Source organism: Pieris brassicae, chromosome 2, assembly GCF_905147105.1.
Source record: "Pieris brassicae chromosome 2, ilPieBrab1.1, whole genome shotgun sequence".
In the NCBI taxonomy this organism is placed as follows: domain Eukaryota; kingdom Metazoa; phylum Arthropoda; class Insecta; order Lepidoptera; family Pieridae; genus Pieris; species Pieris brassicae.
Genome location: NC_059666.1, coordinates 6,347,294 through 6,369,516, shown reverse-complemented (window position 1 = coordinate 6,369,516; position 22,223 = coordinate 6,347,294). Strand labels below are relative to the sequence as shown.

Below are 22,223 nucleotides of genomic sequence, written 5' to 3'. Positions count from 1 at the left end.
CACAAAATACTAGAAAAATTACATTCAATGTATTACTATTAAGCCAATAAAGGCTTGTCCAGTTTGGATGGTATACTACCATTTAGTATTATTATTATACTTGCATCTCGATGGGAAATGGTGACTAAACGGAAAGTAATAGTGTCAGGTGTACAAGGCTTTATTATAAAAGTTTGATTGCGAATAGTATTTTTAAACTTTATCAAATGCGAACGCTGCCACCAAGCACTAACTTTGTTATATCGAGCGCGTATACACGTGGAGTTAAGTTTCCCGACGCCACATATAGCTAAATATGTACAGCCATTCCATTTCCGTATTCATGTCATTGTCATGATGATTTGATTACGCCTCATACCCGTCTATATTAGTAGGGAGATGATATGTAGCCGTATATCATGGAATCTGCAGCCCAGCGACCGCAGTTTACTGGATGTAGGTACACGTGCCTCACGTGCGTGTCAGCGTTTATTACCCCTTGGAACACCATTTTTTATATTTGAATTCTATAATGCTACCATCGGACTGTTTAGCCGTAATATTAATAGTAATTTTATTTTATTAGTTTTAAACATTTGTTTTTCAAAACCTCCGACTAGCCGTAATGCGCGTCCATGAATGCCAAACAACAATACAAATTGCGGAGTTATGGTATTAGGTATATCTAGGAAATAAAACTTTGAATTTACCTACAAGATAAATTCAAGATATCATCAGTCGACAGGTTTTTTTATATAATAGGGGGGCAAACGAGCCTGCGGGACACCCAAAAAGGGCAGTCATCGCAGGCCATAGACACCCATTTTTAGTGGTAGCGTTGCTGGCCTTTGAGAGAGGAGTACGCTCGATTTTTTAACAGTTGGAGGTCCTATCTCAGAGAAGGACCCCCACCGGGTTTCGATTCCACAGTTCGCTAGTTCGCTAAAGAAAATGCCTTGTGAAACGGACTATGTAAGATTTTCAGCCATCAAGGTGATGTTGGTGAAATTTAGAATGAATACGGCTTGTACCGTGCTGAAACGAGGCAGGAGGGATCACCCCAAACAATTCTTCAGAACACTCACTACGGTACACGTTAAAGTACAGGTATTAAAAAAATTCGTCAAAGGAACAGCTTTTTATTCATCAGGTTCATTTACATTCTCATCACGACTGGACTCGTAAGACACTTTAACCACTTTCCTTTCTTCCCTCTTCGTTTTACCTGACCGCTTCTTGTTTTTCCTCTTCTTCGATTTACTTCGTTTTTTGTCTTTCACTGCCTCTTTTTTCTCGGGTTTTTGAGTAGTCATCGGTTCTTCGTCAGAATCAGTGGAGTCCTCTGAATCAGCTTTAACCAGCTTTGGTTTATTCGAAACGCTATAAATAATTATTAGTTTCTTAAAAACCATTTAGATTTGTTGGCCTTTCTCATTAAATAGAAATTGTTTCTTTACTTGATTGTTTACGCTACTGTGGCAGGTTATGGAGGTAAAGTAATTAATCTTAAAGTAAAATCCCTATGCCTATGATATATTCATATTCTAATATACTATTGGAAAAAATGGGAAATAAGCTATATTAGTATCAGCTTTTACGAAAGGTAAATAAGAATTTTTAACATATTTCTATCAACTATGTGCCTAACATACATATTATAAAAATATCGTTCAGTGTCATTTATGGCTCACCTTTCTTCCCTCAAGGCTAGTCTATCTTCTTCGTCGCTAAATAAAAAAAAATATTACACAATATGTCTTTTATATTTCACATTACATGTAAGTAAATTAATAAAACGATACAAACACAATGCGACTAGAATTAAATCTCTTTTCGTATTGTTTACAGATATTAATGAACCATAAAATTGACGCGAAAACATTAAAACAAGCATAAATTGTTAATAACACAGTAAAAAATTATAAGAATATAAAACCAACCTGTCGTCATCGTCTCTATCATTATTGCTGCAATAGAATAATCATTGAAGTAACAAAATATCGAATAATATTTGTAATTACAATATAGACTACGGATTAAAACGATCACTAAATTATGTGGGAATCAAGAGGACGTGCAAAAAACTACGTACGTGTAATATTAATTACTTTAGAACTCGCTCGTACGGTATAAGAAAATATAAATTGAAAGGAAATTGGCATGCCTATTGCCTTAGACCTAACAATTGTATGCACGACGCAAACGGCTGCCAACCTTGCCTATTAAGAAAAATCTGTGGCCGACCTCTAGGGGTCTGTAGCTTCACTGGTTATTTTTATTAATTAGATTAATACAAACCTTTCTGCTCTATCGTCATTGTCTCTGAAAAATGGATTTATATGAGTGTTAAATTTTTGTTAACATTAAGAAGCACACATTGGTAAAAAATATGTGAAATAAAACAACGTACTCATCCACATTACTCCAGTCAACGGAAAATTCCTCATGCGTAATGCCTGTTCGGAATACACGTCTACAGTTCTCTCTGAAAATGATACACACAATTTAGATCATACATGATGTATGATTCATATTTATTTGTATCTTATATCTTTATATGTGTATATTGTGTTCTTGATTTAGTTTCAACACACACATACATATGGACCCGATATTTCTTTATATGCAAGCACTGGTACTCTAAAACTTCTTAAAGATGAATGGATAACAAAAGGTATTCTGGTAATTTTATAAGAGTTACTTAATTATTATATTATTAGTCCAAATTTGGCCATACATAAGCTGTTAATAAATGAATAAATGTTGAGATTTTATACCACGCGTTCTCTTCTACTTGGACCTCTGTAAATTAGAAATGCAGTGCTTAAATGAAAATATGGGAAATTAAAAGCAAATTAAACATTTTTTTTTTATTTAAGCAAACGAAGGCAATCAAGTACACATCCCACCTTAGACAGAAATTCCTCGATGACTCGTGACATGACAACGGATGACACGTAATGTACCTAACGTATAATACATTAGAATCTACGGTGATTAATTATCCTTACTCAATATCCTTATTGATAGAACACGAGATGAACTGGCGATTCCTAAACACGCTGGTGTAGAGGAAGGGTCCGTGGCAGTTGTGAGTCTTGGGGTCAATCTTGCAGGCCGAAATCACGCCTACCACTCGATCTTTGCCTTGATATTTTACTAACAGTGGTCCACCGTGATCGTTCTGAAATTACCGACAAACGTATGACTGATTTTATTTATTACATTTAATTTATTAATTTAGTACAGATTAAATATAGTACGAGATTCTGATTTATTTATTTCGTAATAGTACAGCTATCAAAAATTATACATAATAACAATCAGACTAAATATATAGCCAAAGATTGAATACATAATATTTACGTACAAAAAGGTTCAAACATTTACAAAAGGAAAAGAAGCCAATAAAAATGATTTAATACATTTAACTAAAAAATACCTATTTGGCTGTGTTGTGCGGTGGTGTAAAAGTGAGGGTGTGTACGTGAAGGTGTGTATGTGGGGTGTGCTCATGATGCTAATTAAGAAATCAGAGCTGAAATTTAATTTAGTAATAAATAAAATTATTAAAATGTGATAGCCAATCGAGTGCCTACACGGAAACACAATATAGATGATATCGAGCGCTTATACAATGTGCTTTTTTTCCTGTTTTTAGTCAGGTATGGCCTTGTTGGCGCGGCTGTTAATAAATAAATAAATTATTAACTAAGCACCACATATTGGTATTACCTCACAAAATCCACCCTGTTTATACGCGCGTCTGGCTGTGTAGTCGTCAGGATCACGGAGATGTCTCCCCAAGTCTACATGGATAGATTCTTCGTCCTTGCTATCCTCCAGTTGCCGTCTTACTTCTACGTCGGTGCAGTTTGCATATTTCTTCTGATAAGTGTGTAAAATATTTGTTTTTAGTAGCGGTCTTCCAATTGACCCAGTGTCTAGAATACTCAAGAATGAGAACAATAATATGATAATAGTTTTGGACGTACATAGCAAAAAGTATGTCATTACAATTACAATTATAATCTTTAGTTACGAGTACAATAGTAAAATTATGAGAAAGCAGTTCAAAGGATTAAATGATATATACAATTATTTGTTTACAATTGTTTTTTTTTTAAATTTAACCGCGAATGTTCACTTGGTTGGCAAGACTTGTTTCTAATGCAATGCTGAGACGTTCAGGGCAGATATAACATATATATGATAATGTCTGTGATGTATACAAACCAAAGAGTTTTAATCGCATTTGTAATAAATGTGTATTCTGAGTAAAAAAAAATTATAAAATTCTTACATCACAAATTTCACTGAGACGCTTCATGACATCCTTAGTGCAGATCATATACTGTGTGATGATACTCCGGAAACGCTGCGCCCATTTCTTAGCACATTGTTCGTTATCCATCACGCAAACTTTAGCATCTTGTAGATACTTTGAATTTTCTGGTATATGGACACTTTCACTTCGGTAGACACCCTGGATTCATTGATAGTAGATACTTTAGACCTATCTATCCTTAGTGAAGGTGTAGCGATGAAAGACAAAAGAACACGGCTGTGATGTGTGACAGATCGGAGGATTCCCATCGCGTCTTCACAGATTTAGAGTTAAGCAAAATAAGCAGCATTTTGCTCCTTTGTCTTTGCAACAATACATCTGAAGACATAGTATTATATGTCCTGACTATCCAATGGTATGGCTACGATAGATGAATACATAAGAGACAAACTTTAAACAAATGATTTTTAACAAAAGCTCGTTTAAAAAATTTACTGTAAATATAATACAATAATTTGTTAACAGAATTGAGTAGTACTTAATCATACGTACAAAAATTGTGTTTGTAACATATATCATATATGTTACATATATCACAAATGCTATTTTGCTAATAATAATATCTATATAAGTTACGTAATACCTCCGACGACAATATATTCAGCCAAAGATAACACACATAAAAATGTATGTTACACGGTTGTAAGGTCTATAAAAAACTGTAATACAAAGATTAAATGGCAAATAAACATACAAGACAATGATACAATTTCACCCATATATTATATTTATATATACTTGGATGAATTTTTTGTTTATTTTTGTAACCAGAAAATGAAGCAATTTTAAACAGTGTATCTAAATAAAAAAGGTCACTCAAAATGCCGGCCACGCTACATTTGGCAGACAACAACCTACGATGCTAATAATACGAAATCACTCATTTTTTCCGTACCCAACTGACAACGCAGGCTAAAGCGAAAGTTTAACCTACTTATTAAGTTAATAAGAATTATTTAGATTACATTTTAAGTTACCTAGTTAGTATATATATATTTTGAAGTCTCACTTACACGTCTAGACAACATTAAAAACCCGGGACAAAATTATGACGGTGTAAGTTCTCGCACGTGTAAACTGTGTGCAATATAAACCTATATAAGTTTAATACAAATAAAAACCTCTCTAAACTGGTTCCCACTCCCCCATCCAGCGATAAACCCTTTGGTTCCAGCTTTCTCCAGCTCCCGGCTGACGTTGTTATAGCACACCAGGTCAGTTGCAAATTCACATCCAGTCTCCAAAACACCAAGTTTGAACGGCTTATCCACTTTTACAATTGCTATGTCATTGGCCGACCATTTAATGCTATCTTGGAAGTCAAATTTGTAGTCTAGAAAGATAGGTTTGAATATTTGAATGTAAACACGATCTAATATTGTTTGAAGCGTCTACTTGTTGATATTGGTTTTTAAGAAATATCTGCACCAAATGAATAAAAATGATGTTATATTCAAACGTAGGGTTCTTTACCGAGTAAAGGATAAGGAAATAACAATAATCACGCATTCTTAACGAAAAATCTGAACAAAAATTCACTTCTTCGATTGTTTGTGTATTACGGTTTTACGTAACGATTAGATTACGTTACGTATAACCGTAATTAATACACATTAATAAAACATAGACTACTGAACCTATTTCCTTCTCCTGTATTAAGTGAAACTAATAAATGCTTTTAATATCAGATTTAGTATTAAAAATACGTTTTCAATTTTTCTGTACCACAGCGTCCACTTACTCTTTGGTATACACTTCCAAACGACCCTGCGTCGACGTTTACAAACACACTCATCTGATTTATAGTCAAAGCTGTCAACGAACTTGGTCGTGCCAGAGACTATGTAGAAGTGGTCAGCGTCTTCCACACAAGCTGCAGAAGTGAGGACGTAGAGAGGATGGACGATTACTCCTCCGCAGAGCCAGCCACGGTATTTGTGGGCCTTTGCAGACTCTTTAGTTAGTTGTAGGTATACCTGTTTATTATAAAGAGTATATAGCTAAATATACTTCTGAAGGTTACAGAGGTACTGAGGGTATTTGAACCGCCATTGCGGTTATTATATATAATCATAACCTGGAAGTGATTTGTTCGATTCTGTACGGAACAAATTTTTTTTCGAGGTACGAAAGATTTCTTTCTTAATCCCGAATATATATTACCAATTTTCCTGAATAGACAATAATTGTAATACCTATAATACTTTTAATGTCTTACAATCGCCCCGACAAAAATATTGTATTTTTTTTTAAATCCACACTTTATTACTTGTACATCTGTACAAGTAATAACGATTGCTATTTAAGTACTACGTTACTTGGTTTAAGTTTACCAATATTACATTATATATTATGTATATATAGATAACCCATTAATAAAATGTATATGTTAACGTTAGCGTATAATAAATTCTATTTCTACATTTATAGCATCATTTAACGACGGAATATATGTACCGGCAAACATCTTGAACAAATGTCCTTGCCTGCGCAAAAGCGATTTTTATGTATCACTGGGAGGAGGGGCGGCGGAAGAGTGACGTGTCGATCGCGTGATTGGTAAATCAGTTGACGTTAGTGTGTTTGTGTGTGTACGATGCGCAAACTTTCCCCCACTCCCTTGTTTAATGCTTAAGAAGTTTGCCGGTATCTGTACCTCTAATTATTATAACTAGTCTGGCCATAAATACTGCTACATAAAAACTTTTCTTTTTTCCAATGTTTTAATTATTTGGAATTTGGAACACGCATATTATTTTAAAAACTTCTTTCGATTTTGCGTCATTTCACATATTTATCGTGTTCATTATCAAATTACAACATGGGATCAAGTATTAAAAAAAATAGGATTGCAGTGATCGCCTTGCACAGTGGGTCGGTCATATTATATTAAATAGTGATATTTTAAATAGCTTTTATCACTTATAATAAATATTTTTATGAATTATGGTAGAATTAACTAATATTGTCCGTGCAACGCCAGGTATCACAAGTGGCGCCGATAAAAATATCGTACGCTGAAGATTCGGAATTACCTTGCATGGCAGCGAGATGAAAAGTATTTACTTTACCTTAAAATTATAAATTATCACGCTTACCATGTATGGCCGCTTTCCTATAGCAACTCTTTTGCTGTATAAAATCCTTCTAGTGTCCACAAGCGTCGTGTTTTCAAACTCCCACCCTTCATCAGCTATTTCGTCTTTCGTAATATTTTGTGAATGTTTCGTATTTGTATCATTTTGTTTCTGTGTTGCCTTCGTCGGATTCGATACAGCTATCCCTATAGTTGATTAACTATTTAATATTCACATATCACCTAGTTTTGTGAATTTAGAAAAACTTTTATTCAACACACATAAAGGAAAACTCAATATTAAAACCGGAATCACGATTGTTATTAAAGTATTACGTTACTCAGCTTAAGTTTACCAATATTACATATAATATAAAATGTATATATACGTTAGCGTATTACAAATGATTGTCAAATTCTATTTCATCGTTAAATGTTGCTATAAATGTAAGCAACATTTAACTATGAAATATGAATGAAATATATGAAATATACGTAATTATTTACGCCTAGAGGCTTTTTGTTTGTAGTTTTCGATTTAATCTTATACCTAAATAAAAGCTAGGTTTAAAATTTCTAAAATATATGATAAATGTTTCTTACCAAAACAAAAACAAACACATAACGCCAACACGACAGTCGTCATCTCAAGCCTAAAACCAATTTCAAAAGGCAATATTTATTTAATATTTTTAATAACATGCTCAATTAATAAAATTTAATTACAAAATTGATTATTTCTTAAGCAAGGGAATGATTTTTAATTTTTACATTTTACGCTTCAAGACCATGTTATATTTATATATAGGTAGTATATTTCGTTCTGTTTGGTCATGATTTTCTAAAAATATGTACAAGGGAAGGGAACGCATTATGAAAAAGTGAAAAACTTTACTTTTGTATGTAGTAGCGGATTTAAAAAATTTTGCCGCCATGTCTCTACCATTGTCATGTCCTAGATTATTTTTAGAATCAAACAATTTCGTTGCACCTAAATAATTTTTGGGTTTGATCACAAAATTATCCACAAGCCATCCAGTTCGCAGCCTCCCTAACAGTAAATGGGGGAAGAGGGAAGAAGGAAATCCATTTTCTGTAATATTGCTCTTTTCATTCCTACAAAGTGTAAGCTGCTCTGCGGTTGGGCAATGTTTGTTCTACTGTTTGGGCTACTTCTTTCTGAAAAACATCAGGAAACAATCGTGCAGAATGCTTTTTGATTTCTATGAGGTACCAGAAATAAACTGTTGCCAAATTAGCCGCCCTGGGCTCCAGCCTTTTAAACCTGATCATGAACCTGTACCGGCAAATGCGCCACTGGTTTTTGTTATATGTTCTCTCATATGTAATATTATTTTCATGTTTTTTCTATATTTATTCTCGAAAATCTATATTACAAGAATTTCTTATCAAACTTAACTTTCTTTATTTCTGTTCTCGGTGCAGTATGCAGATGAAGGTGCAAAAAATTTTAATTCAGTATAATAAGTTTTTTAACTATGTAGCAGTTTATGAAGTTGTTTAATGAATTATTTTCTACAACTCGACCGTATCATACAAGTTACGTTTAGACACAAATATTTTTAGTCTTTATGATTAAATATTGATTATTGTCATATAAATAAAAATAATATAATAATTCACAAATAATATTTATTATAATTCAAGATAATGTTTTATTAGCGTGTCTAAGATCGTCAGCTCTCATGATGAAGCCACTTCCGGCAAAGACCCTATCGTCTGCTGCGTCGAGAGACGTCCCAGGAGTTGATGGTGGGAGCTCATTCTTTGCTGGTCTGTGAAAAAATTTCATCGCGAAATCAATAACTTTACAAAGGCCGCTCCCTTTTCAATCCTAACGCAGGATATATATATATAATGTAGTATATGAAGCTGTGAGTATATTATGTTATTAACACTTTCGCAAACTAACCGACTACGTGACGTTTTTTTTATAAATTAATGAAAAGTCATTGAATAGGTTTTGAATAACTATATTTTTTTTATAAATTTTCGCATCTAAATGATATAATATCAATCGAACTTCTTGACCATACAAATAGTTAATTAATTAATTTAAGACTTATGCATTTGTGTGGTCAGGCTTCTTTAATAAATCAATGGCGCTACAACCTTTTTAGGTCTGGGCCTCAGATTTCTGTATCTATTTCATGATCATTTGTATATCGAATAGGCAAGTACGTGATCAGCCTTCTGTGCCTGACGCACGCCGTCGACTTTTTGGGTCTAAGGCAAGTCGGTTTCCTCACGATGTTTTCCTTCAACGTTTGAGCTAATGTCAAATGCGCACATAGAAAGAAAATCCATTGGTGCATAGCCGGGCATCGAACCTACGACCTCAGGGACGAGAGCCGCACGCTGAAGCCACTAGGCCAACACTGCTCAAGTCAAGGTCAGGCTTCTTATGTCAATTAAAATTCAAGACTTAGCGCTAAGTATGACCAAAGATAATGTATGACTCACTTTTGTCAAAAAAGTAATACGGCAAACGGAAGTTGCGACTATTAAACATCCTGGTTTCCTCACGATAGTTTTACGGTACGAGCAATTTGTGATCATAGAAAGAAATCCATTGGTGGACATCCTGGGTTCGAACGCAAGGCAAGTATTGAAAATCATATGCTAGTGTTAGTATTTAAATTCAGTTACCCATCGGGATGATTCTTCCAAGATAACACTTTTTCTACGTGTGTGACACCGGAACGGAATTGTCGTCGACATTTTGGTCTAGGATTAAAGACATCGTTTAATGTGTGGGAATTTTATTTGTTAAAATATTTTTTAGTTTATCAATTTAGCTTTCTCTTGACACACAATTTGTGTTAAATTAAATGCTGTGCCGTCACTGTGTTTTAACACACAATACATATAGGGTGGAAGGTCGATTTTGTATGACCGGAAATTTTTCGAGAAGAAATACCGTATAATAATTAGTTATTACTATATTCGTAAAATAAAATTGTATATTTTGTCACAAGCCTGCAGAAATTGGGACACTTTAGTAGCCTATTTCATTGCTTCAGGAATCAAGCCTAGATACACCGGGTTATATTCTCTCTGAAACTCTAATTTTGTAACGACCCTATAAATAATAAAAACATCTTTTGCAAAGGCTATGTCACATAGAAAAAAATACTTACTCCACATCTTTGTAAATAGCACAAGAAATAAATTGACGGTTTTTGAAGACACTAGTGTATAGGAATGGCCCGTAGCATTTATTGGTTCTTTCTTTAACGAGACACGCTGAAATGACCCCAATTACCATCGAGTTTACGCCTTCGCCGTATATGAGTGGTCCGCCGTGATCGTTCTAAAAAATATACATTTTGCCGATGGATGAAATTTTTATAATATTTTTTTTAATAAAAATATTCGTTTGGCGATGGGAATATAAAAAACACAAAAACTTAAACATTACTTTTGTATTGTTTCGAAGACAGATTTTAGTGAAATGGTATCATAAGGAAAACAGCAGATAAATACTTTTGTACCTCACAAAAACCTCCGTCAGCCTGGGAGACGTATCTCCGTGTACCATTTGTGTCATTGTGATACGCGGAATGCATCACCAGGTTTGTTGGTACCTTCTCTGACCTCATCACCTTTATTTCCCGCCTCATATCCTCGTCATCCGAGTAATGTATGTCCTGACAGTCTACGTATTTTTCCTGTACATAAAGCCAAATATTCATTATAAAATTAATAACGATATCGATAGCCATCTTAATGTTTTTAATGCCACTTCCCTGCTGATTGGAATAATGACTTGGAATTTTGGTATTGCACTAAAACCCAGCATTAAAGTAGGAATCGCTATGGCTGTCGCTATTGTGAGATGCAGTGTATCGACGCAACTTGACATTCGCGCTAAGATACTTATATGAATACATTTTATTTTTTAATTATAGATTAATAGGAAACCCTTTTTCATACATTACAAATCTCCGACATTGTCTGTCCGATATCCTTAGTACATATCATATAGTTGTCTATGATGTTGTGATAGCGCGCCCCCCAGCGCCGCTTGCATCGATTCTTAGGAATTATCTCCACGTGAGCTTCTAGCAGGTTCTGTTGATTCTCCTTTCTACGACTAACCCACTGAAAAATACATAGAGAAACATTCTCTTTTCTACATTTTTTGGACAATGTTATTGAAAACGAAGCCCGTGCTGAATCTGGACGCACGACAGTGCGCCCGCCAAGTCCAGCAAAAAATCGGCACAGCGAATTCCTTTTCTCGAACCAATTCTGGCAATTGGCGACCCCCTATAACATCATTGTGACTACTAACTAAACAATCAAATTTAATATAACACGATAAATACATAGTGTTTCCATGCGATGGCCAAAACAATCTACTTAAAAAAAAACACAAAATATTTATATGAAGATGTTGTTAGGTTAGCTAAAAACTTAAGAAACAGCCCCCCAATAAATTAACCGACTTGGCATTACATGGATCTCTGTCTCGCGAGACTAGGTTTTTTACAAGTTATATTTTTATGGCCTGTACCATATATTATAAATCTTTCTATAAGAGGAAAAGTGGTGACACACGGTGGACCCAAGTTTTTTTTACATTTTCTATTTTTATAGTCCAGTAACAGATACAAAACTTTTGTCTGAGTTGTATCTATATTGTTATTTTAAGAAGCAAAATATTAATTTTGTAAATAAAAGCTGTACATAACGAGGGGTTGAAAATGTTAAACGAAAGACAAAACTAAGAGGCAATACAGAAAAATCTACCCACTATATAAATAATTGTTACGATTCGTCAAATGGAATCGTGACTATGTTAAGACTAAATGGGTCGGATAATTTGTATGTCATAGACAAGCAGTTGATCAGCCTTCTGTCATGTCATCGATTTCTCAACCTAAGCGAGTGTTAAATGTACACATAGGCAGTACGTGACCGGGGCTCGAACGACCTCAGAGATGAGAGTCGCACGCTGAAGCCATTATACCTTGTTTTTTGTAAATTATAAGATATAAAAAATTTATGTACGTGTTACCTCATTATATCTAGATGTTGTACCCCAACCGGCAATAGTGACAACAGTGCCGGGATTTTCGAGCGTTTGACTTTGGTTATTATAACAAATGGGTTTCGGCACAAAATCGCAACCTCTTATACGTCTGTTGAAGTCAAATCCATCTTCTATTTTGACCACAGCTATGTCATTGTTCATCCATCTGATGTTATCGTTTTCGTGACCATCGAATATATAATCTAGAATAATTATTTATAAACGGGTGTAAGGTTTGGAACCTCTCCAATGCGATAAGGAACATTAGTGCGGTAAAGCCAATATTATTTACCCAGAAATCTAATCACATTTGTCATGTGCGGCAACTTTTTTTTTATAGAACACATGGCAAGCGGGCAGGAGGCTGGCCTGATGTTAAGTGATACTGCCGCCCATGGACACTCTCAATGCCAGAGAGCTCGCAAATGCGTTGCCGGCCTTTTAAGAATTGGTACGCTCTTTTCTTGAACCCTAAGTCGAATTGGTTCTACTACTACTACTACGAATACCACCGAGCCATGTAGGAAACAGAACATGAGTTTACATTTATTTATGTGTATCGAAGCTCGAAAACATCGCGAGTAATCTAACCTGCACACTAACAGAATTTTCTAATACTGATTTAAAAACATACATTAAACAAATTACAAGATAACATTTTATACGAAAGGGCATACCAATTTGTATTGTCATGGAAAAAAATATTACCATATTTAATGAAAACATGGCTATGAATCTGTAGCGACACCTACAATCATTGTCTATAAATCATTCCAACAACGTCATACCCTGAACCTACAAAGTTATTCCGACCGCTAAGTATATACAACTTCTCGACTTAGACAGTCAGGCCTTCGGGTCAGTGATAAGACTGGTCGAGGATCCTCCCTTTATGATAAAGGAACCGTTCACCATCAATCCTCCACAAATCCAACACATTTTTGCTTGCAATATCATCAAGAAAATATAAGTTGCCATCTCGTTCTAATCGTTTGTTAAAGAAATGGAAGCACATACTTTTGGGAACACACTTCCAAATTGCCTTCTTCGCGCCATTTTTGATACACGGATTGTTGTAACGATCGTCTTCATCAGAATATCTAGATGTACAAAACTATCGGATTAACTATCATTTATATGCCGCTAGTAGCATATATGGTAATGGAACAATACATATTATTAGTCTAGGAACCGATAAATAAATGAATATATGTAATAATATAGGTTCCAGAAACTAACACAAACACAGCGCACGCTAATAACAATTCAATCAGAATAAGAAGAAGAAGTAATAAGAATCAAAACATCAGCCAATACTCTCAAATACTTACTATATATATAATACGCAGAAAATAAAATAAAAACTTGTTATGTAAGAGCTGGCAACTCTTCCACAGGTATTTTTTACTTAAAAGGATTTCCAAATCTTACACAATTTAATGCATTGTTTATCATGATTATACATATTTTTATTTATTGTATATAGTAGGGGAGTAGCGTTAGCATAACCATATTTATGTCATGAATAAAGTTTTTTTATAGAAATGGGGACAAACGGCCAGGAGGACCAAATTATGTTAAGTGATACATGGAAACTCTCAATGTCAGACTCGCGCGTTGCCGCCATTTTGAGAATTAGTACGCACTTTTCTTGAAGGATTCTAAGTCAAATTGATTCTAAAATACTTCGTGTGCAGCTAATTCGACATAGAGGTGGTACGTGGCAAATACTACCTTAAGAAACGCTCAAGTGTGGAACAACGGACGTCGAGGTGATACGGGAATTTCGTATTCTGCATTTTTATTATTACTTTAAAAAAAATCTAAGAAACTACGCAGAAATACTAATTGAACAACATAAAACAGCTGAACTATAGCGACATAAATCATATAATATATTAAATATATCCAAATTGTGTTTTTTTTCAATAATATTCTATTTGTATTTTAATATTTTGGCCATGTCTTACTTATATGTCCCAGAAACGATGTAAAAATGTTCAGCATCCTCGATGCAAGCAGCAGAAGTGAGAATGTACTCCTCGTGTACAATAACTCCACCACACAACCATGTTCTGTAATTTGGCTTTTTCTGATTGGTTCTAGGCAGTTTCAAATACACCTAATAATGTGAAATTATGAAATTAAAGAGGCTTTATGCACGCATATTCCTAATTTGAATTTCAAAATTTCGGCATAATTTGCAGTTTAAGCGCAGCTCGGGATAGTTTTATAATTGTATTTTATCCAAAAAAAATGAAGAAATCGTATAGTAATAATTAAATTTCAGACTTATTTAATGACATAATATACAAAATATCAAATACAACAATATTAATAGCAGAATTGTTTGTTGAATAACATTCGTTTTGCATAGTACTTGTACATTAAAAAATCGTTATGAATTTATGATAATAATTTCAGGACGTAAACTAGCCCAACTAGCTCAACTCGAATTTTATTATTGTTTTATTTACTTGGCGAGAATAATACATACCATGTAGGGTCTTCCATCTGTTACTTCTTCGCCATTTATAATTCTTCTAGTTTCGGATAGATTTAGTAACTTGCTCACTTCCGGTGGAAGGTGAGTGGCGACATCTATAGCCTGCACATCTGAAGAAAAAATACAGTTAAAATATAGCTTGAAAATCAACAATTAAATAATATTTTTGTCCTTAAAGGAATGCAGTTGTAACGGATTAAAACAACACAAGCTTATCGTTTGTATTTCTATACTTGTTGCACATTTATATATATATATGCAACAAGTATAGTATTTCAATATATATATATATATATATTGAATATATATATTGAATATATATATTGAAAGTACCGACATCGTGGCTAAAGCGATTGGGTCCGAATGATAGCCGAAGTTGTTAGGCATACCTGTCTGCTTGTTTGTGTTAGAACACAATAAATGGAACATACAGAAACGTGTATATCCTTTATTATAGAGAGTTATGACCTTATAAAATATAGGGACGAAAGCTTCTTAAAAAACTTACGTAATATGAAAAAAATACAAAAAATATATGTATAATACTTCATAACTGTTTACAAAATATGGAAGGGAATCACAATATTAATTTTTTATTTCCCAATTTTACGCTTTGACTGTCGAAGTATTCACAAAAATAATTATAATTAAAATTCCGTCACTCTATAGTTTATTACTTAAGAATACGGCTAGAGGTTTAGCCATTAAAATTTGAAAAGGAGCCTACGTTGTACGAGTATATTTTGCCGACTTCAAAATACCAAAGGCTAACAATAACGTATTTAAAAAAAAGCTAGTATTCTGAATTTTCAACATGTAATGTTTTATAATTGTCTATGGGTTTACCGCAATACCAAATAAAAAATTGGATGGCATTGACACCTGACATTAACAGTTACAATGTTCACTCTAAACGTCTATTATATACTAAGACTGGTTAAACTAGTCCTCGTATTCATGTTTTGACTTTGGAAACATATGCCAACTCAAAATAAAAGCATGCTTTGCTTATGTTTTGTCTATAAATTAGTTTCCGTTTACAACTAAATCTCAAATCTTAAAAATTATCTAAATCTATCTTATCTAATCTATAGCGTAGGGAAAGAGGCATTTGTGTCACTTTAGCAGTCATACATAAGTCAACCAATTAACAATCAATTTATACCAAAATTAATCTTGTTGTACAAGTGTGAGGAGAAAGATCGCATAGTTAAAATAATACTTCAAAAACCTTAGTCAAATTATATTGTAATATTCTTTACATTTTCTTTGCTATCTGAAGTTCTTAGAATAACACCGCCATGTTGAATAATTTTATCAAACGGCGTTGGATTGGATTTTTCTGTGCCGTTAACATGATCTTTGTTGCGTCTCAGTTTTGCAATTTCGTTCCTGGCAGGACTGAAAAAAAGAAAAAAAATATCTGTGGTATTGTAGTTAATATACATGGCGATTATTTATTCATATAGAAAACAAATAATACAGATATATCTCTATACAATAAAGTAAAAAGAAGTAAATTTTTTTTTATTAATATTTAGGGTCTATAACTAACTTAACTAGGACCCATTTTATCCATTATAGTAGCCATGTGAGCAGATTTTGGTAATAGACTCAAGTATATTATATCTACATATATCTTTTTCTAATTTGAAAAAAGAATTTCGAAAAGATTTTGTATACCATGTTACTTAAAAGAGTAATAGTCAACAATGTACCCCTACACGTCTCCATGTCTGAATAACATCGCTAGTTAAAAAGTAATAAAAATACCCATCTGGATGATCAACCCAACTGATATCCTCTTCAATATGAGTCTCACTGGCCCGGAAGAGCTTAGAACAGTCTCCTCTAAAAATAAAACAATAATTGTGCATAATACAAATCACTGTCACTGTCAAATGACCATATTCGTCCTGTCAAAGGACGGGATTTATTTTTGAATTTACGTTGACCGTTTTTTTATTTATATTTAATCTTTTCCATTACAATAACAGTGTTTTCGCACACCACAGATACTAAAAAGTAACAATTGCATGCCAACAAGCCTGAAATTGATTATTAAATTTATGCATATTATTTCTTATGATTTTTTAAATTATATTTCTTATGAATTATCTCAAAACCTAGTATTCAAAAATTATTTCATACTAATGAATAATGACACATTATCCATTAGTAACATAGGTCATATTTATTTCGTAATATTAAAATATCGCTGTACGTACCTTTTTTTTAAATATTAGTTCACCTTAATTGTCATAGACACTGCAATTTTTTTATTACGTACATAAATGATAGAATACAATGGTTGGAACTTTTGTTCTTAAAATAATTTCACGTACTTGACATCCTTATAAATAGCACAGTTGATTAGAATCCGGTTCTTAAAGACACTGGTGTACAGGAATGGTCCATGACATCTATTTGTCCTCTCTTTAACAAGACACGCTGAGATCACGCCTATTACCACAGCATTGGGCCCTGTACCATGGACCAAGGGTCCGCCATGATCGTTCTAAAAACGTGCGATAAATGAATACTGCAGCATTATTATGAGGGAATAGGAATGCCGAATATGGGAAGGAAACATTTTGACAATTAATAAATTCATACATATTATTGTCTCATGCCGCTTACGAGCTTTACTATTGTTTTGCGAGTGTTTTCTCTTGTATTGTCTTGGCTTTGCCACACTGTTTTCCCGTCTACATCAGCGAGCAATTCTCAAGACTAAGCCTGAAGAAGTAAACAAGACGAAAGAAGACAAGTCAAATATAACTGAAAATAAAGCGTGCTCGTATGGCGTAGGTATCAATATTGTAAGGAAACCGGCATTTCTTCTTTCTTAGGTCAATCAAGTTAAATTAAGTTTAAATTTTCAAAATAACCTACTTCACAGAAACCACCACTGCCTGCCTTCTGTCGTCTCCCAGACTCGTGTATAGCGTTATGGACAAATGTCTCGTTTGGGTTCGCTCGTCTTGCGTCTCCGGAATCAAATTCACCTGAATACATTATGTCAGTGCACTCTGTGTATTTCTCCTGTAAGAGTTTTTTAAGCTGTAACTAATATTCTAAAGCGGAAAGATTTTGTGTGATGACCTTTAAAAAGTATTTCACCATTAACTACTATCACCTAATTACTATGTAACATAGGCTTTATTTATTTGCTTAGGGCAAACGGAATACCTATTCAAACATAAACACAAAACATAGTTAACAATTATTATCTAATAATACAAAAAATGAAATAAACTAATTTGTGTGTGTCTAAAGGTAAACGATACATTAATCAGTTACGTAAATATGTAGTTTGTATTATATTTTATTTCCAAAATATAAATGATCAGCCCTGTGAAGCCGGGACATGCCGTGGCGAATAAAAAAATCTATGATAAAATTATAATAGACTGAATTCATTAATTACAGTCATAAATGTGTAATCTAATAAAAAAAAGTTTCAGTTACAACCAGAACAAGAACCTGTGCGATCAATAAAAGCTTTTAGCCAAAACATTTTATCTAAGTGCATTGCGGGTCAGGCTTTTTAGTAATTAAGTAGTAAACGTATCAAATGGCTTATTATTAAGTCAGAGTTTCTAGTTAAATTTAGGGCCCTAGAAACTACTAAGGCTACGAAATAAAACCCATAGAGTTATACCTGACATGCCTCACTGAGCTCTGGTATCGTGTCCTTAGTGCATATCATGTAATTGTCTATGATACTGTGATAGCGTGCCCCCCAGCGATGCTTGCATCTCGATTTAGGTATTATTATTACGTTGGTTTCTAATAAATCTTGTGTGACTCCACTCCTCTTATTCACCCACTAGAATAGGAATGTAATATTTTTATATGATAGGGCGGCAAAGGAGCCTAAGAAACAGGTATATACGGACAGCTCCGGAAGCTTATAATCACAAATGTTAGTGGGTACGTTTCTGGCCTATTAAGATTTAAAAAAATGGATGTCTTAATCTCTCGTAGCTTTACCGTATGTACTTTACAAATAGTAGTGTAGTTCTGTTCTATGGGTGACATTCAGAGTCAACACTTTGAACTAAGTATGACTCCCGTATTGGATTTGACATACGTAACTCATACAAGTCGACTAAAATTCTTAACCTATATGTAGTATTAAGAAAGTATTTGAATAATTTAACAATTCTTATAAATATACACGATCTATTTTGTTTTAATACTTGAATGAAGACTTAATATGTAACCATTTAACTTTCATTAATAACGAAAGTTAATAGAAGAAACCGAAAGTTTTTTTTATTATGATTACAAAAAAACTCTTATAAAAAACAACACATGAGCATAGTGAAAACATTTAACTAGTTTTATTGTTTGTTTATTTTGCTTAAAGTTTATTGCATTACTTTGAGCTACAAATTTAAGAAACTTATTTTAATTCCAATTAGTACGATTATTAATAACGAAACTCACATCATTATACTTAGCAGTACTGCCCCAGCCAGCAATAGAAGCGACAGTTCCTGGTTCTTCTAATCTATTGGTCATGTTATTGTAGCAAATCGGTTTTGGCACAAAATCGCAACCACGTATCCGGCGATCAAAGTCAAAATCATCCTCCACTTTGACAATTGCGATGTCGTTATTCATCCATCGGATGTTATCATTTTCGTGGCCGTCGAATACGTAATCTAAACGTTTTTTATGAAAGCCAAAGATCATTTAACACCCATATAACGCATACAAGAATATAATGTATTTATAAATTTGGCGGTATATGTCGCATTGGAAATTGAACAGTTCAAGCAAAGAGAGCAGATATAAAAAAATATAGCGAGCGATCTTTTGTTATTTTTTAAAATCACAAGACAAGTCCATTGGCCGAAATCTTCGTTACTACAATATCTATACTAAATTTATAGAACCCGCGCTTTCAGTTTCCCGCTTAAACCTTTTGATGTTTACGTTTTCGGTGTTAGTAAAAGTCAGTGTTGCAAGATAAGTTAAAATAAATAACCTTTACAAATTAAATAATTTTGTAAGGGTTGGAATGTTTAATTAGAATATGCATTTTTTTATTATAAGATTTTATACTGATGGGGCGGATATTGTTTAATCAATTATTAAGCCCTTCCGTGTATTCTGGATAATATTCCTATATTTGTAAGTTAATAACCCCCGAAAATTACAAGTGCACTGGGAACTGAAGACCCCCAAAACATCATTACCGCTAACACAGATATAACGATTTTTTTGAAAACATATTTGACTTACTTCGCGGTACACACTTCCAGATGGCTTTTTTAGCGCCATTCTTTATACACGGGTTACTGTGACGATCGTCTTCTTCACTGTATCTACAATATTAAATAACAGCTTTAACTTATATTGTTTTATTGAATATGGATTGCCAAGTCATCATACTCAACCGATATTAATTCAAATAGCCGGTACGGAAACGAATATTTAGTGTTATTATAAATATAAATGAATTAAATATTAAATATGACAATATGTTTTTTCTGCAACCATCCCTATGTCTAAATATTGGTACCATACAAAAACAATTCAGAAATAATCATTTTTAGTTGTGTTAATTATTATTTTTGGTCTATTATTAATTCATTGTTGTAGTTAGTTAAATAAAAATCATTTTGTAAGTAATAAAACTTTCTAGGTTGATGAAGTGCTTTGTTTTTTTAAATATTTACTGCTTCTGATCCCAAAGAATATAATAAGTACGCACGAAGGACCTAGTACGAATCTAAGAGTATGCGAAAACTGAGAATAACAACCTTCTAAATTAAGTTGGTAGATTGGTTGGTATTCTAAATCTAGTTTAAAGAAGTGTCAAGAGATCGTTATTTAAATTTTTGCACGTGCAAATGTACCATTTAATGCTTTAGTATTTTAATGCGGTGAACGTGTCTAATTACTAAAAGCCTGGCTCACCTATAAGTCCCAGAGACAACATAGAAATGTTTAGCATCCTCTATACAAGCAGCAGAAGTCAAAATATACTCTTCATGTATAATAACGCCACCACATAACCATCGCCTGTAGTCCTTATATCTTGGATTATTTTGTGGAAGTCTTAGGTATACCTAAAATGAAAGAAAGGCTTTAAAGGAAATAAAATTATGAACTTCTGCCTTCATTATTGTGTTATTACACATACTGTTCTTTAAATACCGCAGCGCTAATGTCACAAGATCATTGTCGCTGTATTCAAATGTATTTCATTACATTTATAATCAATCAAATAAAGCACAGGAGGCTGGAACTTTCTCGTTTCGGAGGTCAAGAGACTTTTTGGATCGTATAGGAGTGGGTGCGTGAGTAGTTTTAAAAAAATTAAAGTCTTACGACATTATTTAGATGCGGACTTGTATAGTATAGATACGTTGTAGTCATACATAATATTCACAGCTATTTAAATTGGTTTAATTTTTCTAAATTATTTTTATCTAAGCCTAATGCAGGTTTAGATAAATAATTAAATTATATATATATAAAAAAAACCTTTGGCACAGTAGCTACTAGTCAAAGATTACCGAAGTCCTAAGTCTAGTCCGCGAGAAACAAATGTTATACCTACGCACCATGTATGGCCTATTATTCCGAACATCATCCCCATTGATAATCCTCCTAGTTCCGTTTATAAGCCGCCGCAAATCGGTGATGTTTGATTTCAATATATTTTCAACATGATCCGGTATTTTTGTCGCTACATTTAATGTCTCTGAAACTGAAACACTTTTATTTAAAAAGGTTCGTGTTTAATATGGTAAATTGATTAAAATTTTGAATAATCAAATTATCTATAGGACAAATTAAAAATTCCTATAATTAACGAGCATGTATTGTAAATGTCTTTTCAGTAGATGAAGCGTGGTATATCAGGACCGTAGCTGGTGGAGATTTGCGGCTCGGCCTTGCCTTGGAAAATATAAATAAATAAAATACTAGTTATAAAAAGTGGCCCAAATCAATGTATTATGTATTTAAAAATTAGATATACTAACCAAAAATATTCGTAACAAACAAGCAAAAGAAAATAAACATTTTATCGAATCATGTTTTTGAATAATTACTATTAAGTTCCGTTACGTCAACGACAATTTCACGCTTTTTGAAATACTTAATTGAATTAACTAAATCAACGTTTTCACCGATCACGTATACCTACATTAAATCTACAGTTTAAATGTACCTACTGAAGAGAAAACGAGAGAATCCATGGGATCTTTACAATATTTATCGAATTCGAGGC

The 22,223-nt window shown here is 33.3% G+C and overlaps 3 protein-coding genes across 5 annotated transcripts; all 3 read right to left on the bottom strand.

The window, feature by feature from the left end:
* Positions 1 to 1,102: 1,102 nt before the first annotated feature.
* LOC123720646 lies at positions 1,103 to 8,098 on the bottom strand. Of its 2 annotated transcripts, XM_045677346.1 has the most exons (12): positions 8,007 to 8,098; positions 7,426 to 7,610; positions 6,069 to 6,303; positions 5,449 to 5,660; positions 4,283 to 4,465; positions 3,715 to 3,867; positions 2,991 to 3,163; positions 2,390 to 2,464; positions 2,278 to 2,301; positions 1,920 to 1,946; positions 1,671 to 1,706; positions 1,103 to 1,359 (listed from the first exon to the last, which is right to left on the bottom strand). In XM_045677346.1, the coding sequence occupies exons 1-12, from the start codon at positions 8,047 to 8,049 to the stop codon at positions 1,119 to 1,121; spliced, it is 1,587 nt and encodes a 528-aa protein (XP_045533302.1). In that variant the 5' UTR covers positions 8,050 to 8,098; the 3' UTR covers positions 1,103 to 1,118. The 2 variants fall into 2 exon arrangements, with proteins under 2 accessions (XP_045533302.1, XP_045533303.1); XM_045677347.1 differs by lacking the exon at positions 1,671 to 1,706.
* Positions 8,099 to 9,039: 941 nt separating this feature from the next.
* Positions 9,040 to 15,634, bottom strand: LOC123720740. 2 transcript variants are annotated; one of them, XM_045677474.1, is made up of 10 exons: positions 15,477 to 15,634; positions 14,960 to 15,078; positions 14,433 to 14,584; positions 13,480 to 13,562; positions 12,448 to 12,665; positions 11,361 to 11,528; positions 10,919 to 11,095; positions 10,565 to 10,737; positions 10,074 to 10,151; positions 9,040 to 9,199 (listed from the first exon to the last, which is right to left on the bottom strand). In XM_045677474.1, exons 1-10 carry the CDS (start codon positions 15,517 to 15,519, stop codon positions 9,067 to 9,069), a joined length of 1,344 nt encoding a protein of 447 aa, XP_045533430.1. In that variant the 5' UTR covers positions 15,520 to 15,634; the 3' UTR covers positions 9,040 to 9,066. The 2 variants fall into 2 exon arrangements, with proteins under 2 accessions (XP_045533430.1, XP_045533431.1); XM_045677475.1 differs by lacking the exon at positions 15,477 to 15,634 and adding an exon at positions 15,358 to 15,412.
* Positions 15,635 to 16,198: 564 nt separating this feature from the next.
* Positions 16,199 to 22,132, bottom strand: LOC123720058. The gene is made up of 10 exons (XM_045676505.1): positions 21,976 to 22,132; positions 21,553 to 21,698; positions 20,903 to 21,054; positions 20,225 to 20,307; positions 19,424 to 19,641; positions 18,633 to 18,800; positions 17,864 to 18,013; positions 17,314 to 17,486; positions 16,742 to 16,819; positions 16,199 to 16,369 (listed from the first exon to the last, which is right to left on the bottom strand). The coding sequence occupies exons 1-10, from the start codon at positions 22,013 to 22,015 to the stop codon at positions 16,210 to 16,212; spliced, it is 1,368 nt and encodes a 455-aa protein (XP_045532461.1). The 5' UTR covers positions 22,016 to 22,132; the 3' UTR covers positions 16,199 to 16,209.
* Between the last annotated feature and the right edge of the window lie 91 nt (positions 22,133 to 22,223).

Bases quoted from the DNA above. Each gene is read 5' to 3' on its own strand.
- LOC123720740 (XM_045677474.1), bottom strand. From the start codon at position 15,519: ATGAAGTATTATACATATATTTTTTGTATTTTTTTCATATTAC. The intron at 14,585-14,959 runs GTATGTATTATT...TCACATTATTAG, and splicing joins CAGATGGAAGACCCTACATG to GTGTATTTGAAACTGCCTAG. The intron at 9,200-10,073 runs GTAACTGAATTT...ATTTTTTCACAG, and splicing joins TGGAAGAATCATCCCGATGG to ACCAGCAAAGAATGAGCTCC.
- LOC123720058 (XM_045676505.1), bottom strand. From the start codon at position 22,015: ATGTTTATTTTCTTTTGCTTGTTTGTTACGAATATTTTTG. The intron at 19,642-20,224 runs GTAAGTCAAATA...AAAAACGTTTAG, and splicing joins CTGGAAGTGTGTACCGCGAA to ATTACGTATTCGACGGCCAC. The intron at 18,801-19,423 runs GTGAGTTTCGTT...TTCCTATTCTAG, and splicing joins GTACTGCTAAGTATAATGAT to TGGGTGAATAAGAGGAGTGG.
- LOC123720646 (XM_045677346.1), bottom strand. From the start codon at position 8,049: ATGACGACTGTCGTGTTGGCGTTATGTGTTTGTTTTTGTTTTG. The intron at 6,304-7,425 runs GTAAGCGTGATA...TATAATAAACAG, and splicing joins TAGGAAAGCGGCCATACATG to GTATACCTACAACTAACTAA. The intron at 3,164-3,714 runs GTAATACCAATA...CGGTAATTTCAG, and splicing joins AACAGGGTGGATTTTGTGAG to AACGATCACGGTGGACCACT.